Below are 6,302 nucleotides of genomic sequence, written 5' to 3'. Positions count from 1 at the left end.
TCGCGCTCGTCTCGCGCAATCGTCGGCTACCTCACCTCGGCCGCCTACTCGCGGGCCGCGGGCGCGCCCGCCGGCATCGGCGCCGTCGCAGCCTCGATCTTTGCCTCTGGCTCGTCCCGCGTCCGCCTCCTCGTCCGTCCCGTCGACTCGCGACAGTACCGGTGGGCGTGGGTGGAGAAGATGACCAGCGAATGAAAGAAAAGATCCTGCCCTACCATTGGGTGTGGTGCGCGTAAGCTAGTCGTGGCTTGTCTCTCCGTCGTCACACCTACGATAGTGACTCGTTGTCTGTGCTGAGTGGTCATTGTTCGATTCGGATCGGCGTCGGCCAATCCGTTCGCAGAGGCATTCATTGGATGAGACCATTGTTTCCATCGATGATTCCTTCAATCATTCGCACTCGTTGCTCGGAGCAGCCATCACACACAGCGACCACCACACCTCTTTGCTCATGTATGTACCCACGTCGTCACCAGACACCGACTCCCACCACCGACCCACCCACCAAGAATTCATGTCATACACCCCCTCCACCTCCTTCACCCCCCCCTGACCCTCCTTGCATACACACACTGCATACCCCCCTTGCCTCTGTCCACCCCCGCCTGCCTTTGGTCTTATTTTTGGATGACCGCCGACCCGATCCTGCCGTCTCCAGCCCACCCTCCCTGGCCCCATACTCACTACCCAACCCACCCCACCACAGACATCATGCCCGTACGCCGCGTCTTACCCCCTTCCACCTCCTTGTCCCCTTCCACCAACTCTTTCTCCCCCCTTCCCTCCCGTAGCCCCCCACCCGTCCTCCCCTCGCCTGGCATTTGTTTTGTATGACTCGCGGCCTCCCCGTCCCCCCTGCCGCACACCCCCCATGCCCGCGCACCGCCTCTCCCAACGCACTGGGCTTGCTGGCAGACCGCTGACATAAGAGGCATGCCCGCTAATTGTCCGCTGTCTATTCCCTGCCCCACTCGTGGTCGACCAGGCTGTCTTTGTCCCTTTTCTGTCCTCCCCAGGGCCTGGCGTCCTTAAGCCTCCAACCAACCGTTCCGCTGCCAGTCCCCTCACCCCTCCGCTCACCCTCTGCCTCTCTCCCTCGTCACACCCACAGTTCTCGTCGCTCGACATGACCAACCCGGCGCCCGCCGATGAGGCCCGCAAGCACAAGATGAAGCGTCTTGTGGCCTCGCCGAACTCGTTCTTCATGGATGTCAAGTGCCCTGGCTGCATCGCCATCACTACCGTCTTCTCGCACGCCCAGTCGGTCATCTACTGCGCTTCGTGCAACCAGGTCCTCTGCCAGCCGACTGGCGGTGCCGTCTCGCTCCAGGAGGGCGCCAGCTTCCGCAAGAAGATCAACTAAGCCGTAGTAAAAGCGAGCAAGTTGCCGCACTCACTGCCACACCCGTGCATCAGCAGCACACGCACGCCGCTCTGCCTCTGACCCGCATAGCAACCATGCAATGGTAGCCACGATCGGCGTGAAAGGTGTTTAGCTTGCCGTGGCAGGCGTGTCACAGCAGCAGGCTTAGAACCGGTCAGGCATCGAGACCGCGCCTGCTGTGCCGGCCTCGCCGGCGGGCCTGGGCGCGAACGCCGGCGATGCGGTCTTGGCCCGATAAACGATGAACCCAACAGCGGCGCCGATGACAAAGACGGCCACCACAATGACGACCATGACGAGGCCAAACGCGGCCTTTGACATGCCCATCACATCCTCGTTCTTGTTCCCCGACACAGTCTGGCCGGCGTCGGTGGCCGGCGGCGGCGGCGCGGGCGGCGACGGCGGCCGATCAACGCCACATGTGCTCGGGTATCCGCAGTCTGCGCACGTCCCATGGAACGTCCGCCAGTTGGCCGGCGCCGTCGACTCGGTGCATGCGTCGCCGTGGACCGTCGTACTCTGGCCCTGGAGCCAGCCGTTGGTCCACGTCCCGCTCTCTCCCTTGCTCCATGCATTTGGCGTCGGCGGCGCCGGCAGGCCAGGCGGCGTGGTGTACGTGTACGAGGCCAGAAAGTCGGCGACTGGCGTGGTGCCAGTGATGCTGATCGACGCGCACGAGTGGTAGACCGAGAAGCACTCGGGATCATCCACGTTGCCGATCGTCGAGCACGAGGTGCCCATTAGCTTGTCAGTCATCGGATTGAGGAGCTGGAGCGTGGCAAACGGCGCGTCCACGTTCGGAATGTCGACCGTAAAGTAGTATGTCTTGTCCGACGATGCCATGTCCCAGTGCGGAATGTGATCAGCAAGGACCACGTCCTCAAAGGTGCAATCACCCACCAGCCCGTCGGGGCCGGATCCGAGTGAGAGTGCGATGCGATACGGCGCGCCGTTGTCTGTGGGGGAGGCGAGGCCGGGAGGGAGGGGGATGAGGGTGAGTAAAGCGATGAATGCGATGACGGACGGATCATGGGGTGCCAAGGAGGATGTAGACGTACGGTTGATGGTCTCATGCCAGGACACAGTGAGCTTGCCGGGCGCCACCGAGGTCCATGGCCCGTCCCACTTGTTGAAGACGCTACGTCCGCACGGATAGTCCTGTCCCCATCAACATCAGCAGCATGTCATGGGCACCCCGTCCGTCCGTACACGCCATGTGAGTGAGTGATATCGACTACCATCGAGCCCCCCCCCCCCCCCTCCCCTCCCCCCCTGCCCTTACCTTGAGCCCAGTCGAGGGCGAGCGCGGCTTGGGACAGAGCCAGGCAGAATGGCCATCCACCCGAACGACCATAGCCATGACAGCCGCCGCCAGGAGACAAGCAGCAAGCAAGCGCATGTTGTGCTCCCTTGGCGTGACTTGCTGAGAGAGGAGAATGCTCTCTGCCCCTCCCCGTCTCTGCTGTTCACTCTCTCACCTGTGGTCTGGTTGCTGCTGGAAAAGGCAGGGATTCACGTGAAAGAGACCACAGAGAAAGAAAAATACGCGACGGTTTGTTGCAGAGGCACTGAGTTCGACTTGCGGGCGCTGTAGATGCAGCAAGAGGTTGAGATTGAGCTTGGGAGCATGCCTCGCTAGTGGAAGAGGCAGAGCTAGTTAGGAGAAGGGAGGGGGAGGCTGGGAAGAAATGGCTTGAGTGGGTCCGCCCGAGGCAGACGGCGGCGGGGGCGAGTTAAAAACGGTTGTTGAGAGCGACGGCATCTGTGTCTGCTGCTTGGTAGGCAGGCATCGCGAGCGATGAAGCAGACGATCGGGCGCGGTGGACGATGAATGCAACCGCGCCGCCGATGACAACAATGACGATGACGATGCCTGCAAGGACGCCGCCAAATGCTGTCCTGGACATGCCCAGGACCTTGTCGTCATCAGTACTCGACGGAGACTGGGTCTGTGCTGGATTGCCAGACGCCGTGCTGGAGCCCGATGAGGTTGAACCTGAAGAGGACGTCGAGCCAGGTGGCGGCGGCGGCGCGGGCGGCGACGGCGGCCGATCAACGCCACATGTGCTCGGGTATCCGCAGTCTGCGCACGTTCCATGGAACGTCCGCCAGTTGGCCGGCGCCGTCGACTCGGTGCATGCGTCGCCGTGGACCGTCGTACTCTGGCCCTGGAGCCAGCCGTTGGTCCACGTCCCGCTCTCTCCCTTGCTCCATGCATTTGGCGTCGGCGGCGCCGGCAGGCCAGGCGGCGTGGTGTACGTGTACGAGGCCAGAAAGTCGGCGACTGGCGTGGTGCCAGTGATGCTGATCGACGCGCACGAGTGGTAGACCGAGAAGCACTCGGGATCATCCACGTTGCCGATCGTCGAGCACGAGGTGCCCATTAGCTTGTCAGTCATCGGATTGAGGAGCTGGAGCGTGGCAAACGGCGCGTCCACGTTCGGAATGTCGACCGTAAAGTAGTATGTCTTGTCCGACGATGCCATGTCCCAGTGCGGAATGTGATCAGCAAGGACCACGTCCTCAAAGGTGCAATCACCCACCAGCCCGTCGGGGCCGGATCCGAGTGAGAGTGCGATGCGATACGGCGCGCCGTTGTCTGTGGGGGAGGCGAGGCCGGGAGGGAGGGGGATGAGGGTGAGTAAAGCGATGAATGCGATGACGGACGGATCATGGGGTGCCAAGGAGGATGTAGACGTACGGTTGATGGTCTCATGCCAGGACACAGTGAGCTTGCCGGGCGCCACCGAGGTCCATGGCCCGTCCCACTTGTTGAAGACGCTACGTCCGCACGGATAGTCCTGTCCCCATCAACATCAGCAGCATGTCATGGGCACCCCGTCCGTCCGTACACGCCATGTGAGTGAGTGATATCGACTACCATCGAGCCCCCCCCCCCCCCTCCCCCCCCCCCCTGCCCTTACCTTGAGCCCAGTCGAGGGCGAGCGCGGCTTGGGACAGAGCCAGGCAGAATGGCCATCCACCCGAACGACCATAGCCATGACAGCCGCCGCCAGGAGACAAGCAGCAAGCAAGTGCATGTTGTGCTCCCTTGGCGTGACTTGCTGAGAGAGAGGAGAATGCTCTCTGCGCCTGCTTCCACCGCCTCACCGCCCGCTCCCCCCCGTCCTCCCGTCCTGCCAGCTTCGGCTTTGTTGTGGCCGTTCCCCTGAAGGCCTTGTTGCTAGCACGTGGTCATGCTGACAAATTTTTGTGTCCCTCACCCAGCCCCCTTACCTCAACCCTTCTCCCGTTCAGAACCCTTGCCCTTCCCTCCCCTCATCTCCCCCATCCCCCCCTCGCCCCCCCATCCCCTTCCCACTACGTCTTCCTATTGCCTCCCCCTCCCTCAATCCCCTTCCATCCCTTCCCTATCGCAACTTCTCGCGATCGTCAACACCGGCACCGGGACACACTCATCTCATCGCCAACTCGAGCCATGCTTGACGCGCTCGCCCCCGAGCTCCTTCACCTCATTGTGTTCGAGTGCACGGCCCTGGACGCCCGCGACGTTCTTGCGCTCTCACTGTCGTGCCAGTACGTCCACGCTGCGCTCCTTGGCAGCGAGTACGGCAAGTTGCGGGCCCAGGCTCTGTTGGGCTTTGCCGCATGCTGCACACGTGGCCTGTGGGCGGCGGCGGCACGGGCGCTGGATGCTCGCGTTGTCGCCGCGCTCACGCTTGCAGACTTGGTCCAGGTAGCGTCGGCGGCAGAGTGTATCAATCCGTCTTGGCGCCGTCTTGTCGACGTCCTTGCCTCGCTGCCTGCTGTGGTGGAGGTACAAACCGGCGAGCGAGTCGGCGGTCTGGCGTGGATCGGCTCGCCTCGACTGGCTGGCATCGCCTCCGTATCCGCTGCATTAGGTCTGGAGGAGCTCGCGATTGAGCTGGTGGAGCTTGCAAGTGAGGAGGAGAAGACAACCATGCTCTTGATGGGCGCGTGCGAGGGTCTCGCTCGTCTAGTTGCGGTGCTGATGAACGACGGCGTCGCCGTCGCCACCGACAACAGCCTTGCTCTCCGGGCTGCATGTCGCGCTGGCCATGCCGATGTGGTCGCCGCTCTTCTTGGCCATCCTGACATTGATCCAGCCGCCGCCGAGAGCGAGGCGCTTCGCAAGGCCTCCGCTGGTGGATCGACCGCAGTCGTGGCTGCGCTGCTCGCCACCGGGGCTGTCGATGCTGGCGCGTGCGGCAACGATGCCATTGCTATGAGCTCCGCCAACGGGCACGCCGACGTGGTGGCACTCCTCCTTGCTCATCCCAGCGTTGAACCGGGTGACAACAACCAGCGCGCCATCTGCTGGGCGGCGAGCAACGATCATCCGCAAGTCGTCCAGGCGCTGCTGGCCGATGCCCGAGTCGATCCTTCGGCGCGCAACAACGAGCCGATCCGCCAGGCGGCTGGGCGTGGCTTTGCCGCAGTCGTCGACTTGCTCCTCGCTCATCCTGCAGTCGATCCGGCCGTCGACTCTAACTATCCCATTCGCTGGGCCGCCCGCTATGGCTGCGCCGACGTCGTCCGTTCACTCCTCGCCCACCCAGCCGTCGACCCCACCGCCGACTCCAACGAAGCACTCGCCTCGGCCATTGAAGGCGGCCACACCGAGACCGTTGATCTCCTCCGCGCTGCCTGCTGCCATCTCGATCGTTCGCCGCCAAACCGCAGCCCTCGCCATCGCAAGGCCTGCTGCATCTCGTGACGCCGTTCGGCCCAGGCGAACAACCAAACGACCGAACGTCTGAAACGAAAGCAACCTCTCTTGGGCCCATGTCGTCGACCCACCGCGGCGTGCCACTCAATGTGGTAGCCCGCATCCAGCCGACACCCCCGGGCGAGCTCAATACCACCTTTGGTGTGCTCATTAACAACAACAAGGTGACCCTCGAGCATGACTCCCGCCCCTCGTTGAATACACCAA

The 6,302-nt window shown here is 63.0% G+C and overlaps 5 protein-coding genes across 5 annotated transcripts in view; 3 read left to right on the top strand and 2 right to left on the bottom strand.

The window, feature by feature from the left end:
* Positions 1 to 1,363, top strand: part of AMSG_12128 (uncharacterized protein) — a gene marked incomplete at both ends in the record, with an annotated part of 3,133 nt that extends 1,770 nt beyond the window's left edge. The window contains one exon of the mRNA XM_013899917.1: positions 1,112 to 1,363. Within this exon, the coding sequence (XP_013755371.1) occupies positions 1,112 to 1,363 (252 nt within the window). The remainder of the gene's footprint in view (positions 1 to 1,111) is intronic.
* Positions 1,364 to 1,476: 113 nt separating this feature from the next.
* On the bottom strand, positions 1,477 to 2,415 carry AMSG_12127 (uncharacterized protein; the record flags this gene model as incomplete). The annotated part of the gene is made up of 2 exons (XM_013899916.1): positions 1,477 to 2,340; positions 2,409 to 2,415. 2 exons carry the CDS (start codon positions 2,413 to 2,415, stop codon positions 1,529 to 1,531), a joined length of 819 nt encoding a protein of 272 aa, XP_013755370.1. The 3' UTR covers positions 1,477 to 1,528.
* Positions 2,416 to 2,921: 506 nt separating this feature from the next.
* AMSG_12126 (uncharacterized protein) lies at positions 2,922 to 4,465 on the bottom strand. Its single transcript, XM_013899915.1, has 3 exons — positions 4,309 to 4,465; positions 4,086 to 4,185; positions 2,922 to 3,983 (listed from the first exon to the last, which is right to left on the bottom strand). The coding sequence occupies exons 1-3, from the start codon at positions 4,423 to 4,425 to the stop codon at positions 3,118 to 3,120; spliced, it is 1,083 nt and encodes a 360-aa protein (XP_013755369.1). The 5' UTR covers positions 4,426 to 4,465; the 3' UTR covers positions 2,922 to 3,117.
* A 358-nt stretch (positions 4,466 to 4,823) lies between these two features.
* AMSG_08036 (uncharacterized protein) lies at positions 4,824 to 6,083 on the top strand (the record flags this gene model as incomplete). The annotated part of the gene is made up of 2 exons (XM_013899825.1): positions 4,824 to 5,100; positions 5,248 to 6,083. 2 exons carry the CDS (start codon positions 4,824 to 4,826, stop codon positions 6,081 to 6,083), a joined length of 1,113 nt encoding a protein of 370 aa, XP_013755279.1.
* Positions 6,084 to 6,151: 68 nt separating this feature from the next.
* The window catches only part of AMSG_08035 (uncharacterized protein), a gene marked incomplete at its 5' end in the record, with an annotated part of 4,115 nt that continues 3,964 nt past the window's right edge, over positions 6,152 to 6,302 (top strand). The window contains one exon of the mRNA XM_013899824.1: positions 6,152 to 6,288. Within this exon, the coding sequence (XP_013755278.1) occupies positions 6,152 to 6,288 (137 nt within the window). The remainder of the gene's footprint in view (positions 6,289 to 6,302) is intronic.

Source organism: Thecamonas trahens (assembly GCF_000142905.1).
Source record: "Thecamonas trahens ATCC 50062 unplaced genomic scaffold supercont1.41, whole genome shotgun sequence".
Taxonomy (NCBI): Eukaryota; order Apusomonadida; family Apusomonadidae; genus Thecamonas; species Thecamonas trahens.
This window is presented reverse-complemented; position numbering and strand designations above follow the sequence as displayed.

What these genes read in the sequence shown, in the direction of transcription:
- AMSG_12126 (XM_013899915.1), bottom strand. Translation starts at nt 4,425, where the DNA reads ATGCACTTGCTTGCTGCTTGTCTCCTGGCGGCGGCTGTCATGGCTATG. An exon ending in CGCCCTCGACTGGGCTCAAG is followed by an intron (nt 4,186 to 4,308) that starts GTAAGGGCAGGG and finishes TGATGGGGACAG; the next exon opens with GACTATCCGTGCGGACGTAG. An exon ending in CTGGCATGAGACCATCAACC is followed by an intron (nt 3,984 to 4,085) that starts GTACGTCTACAT and finishes CCTCCCCCACAG; the next exon opens with ACAACGGCGCGCCGTATCGC.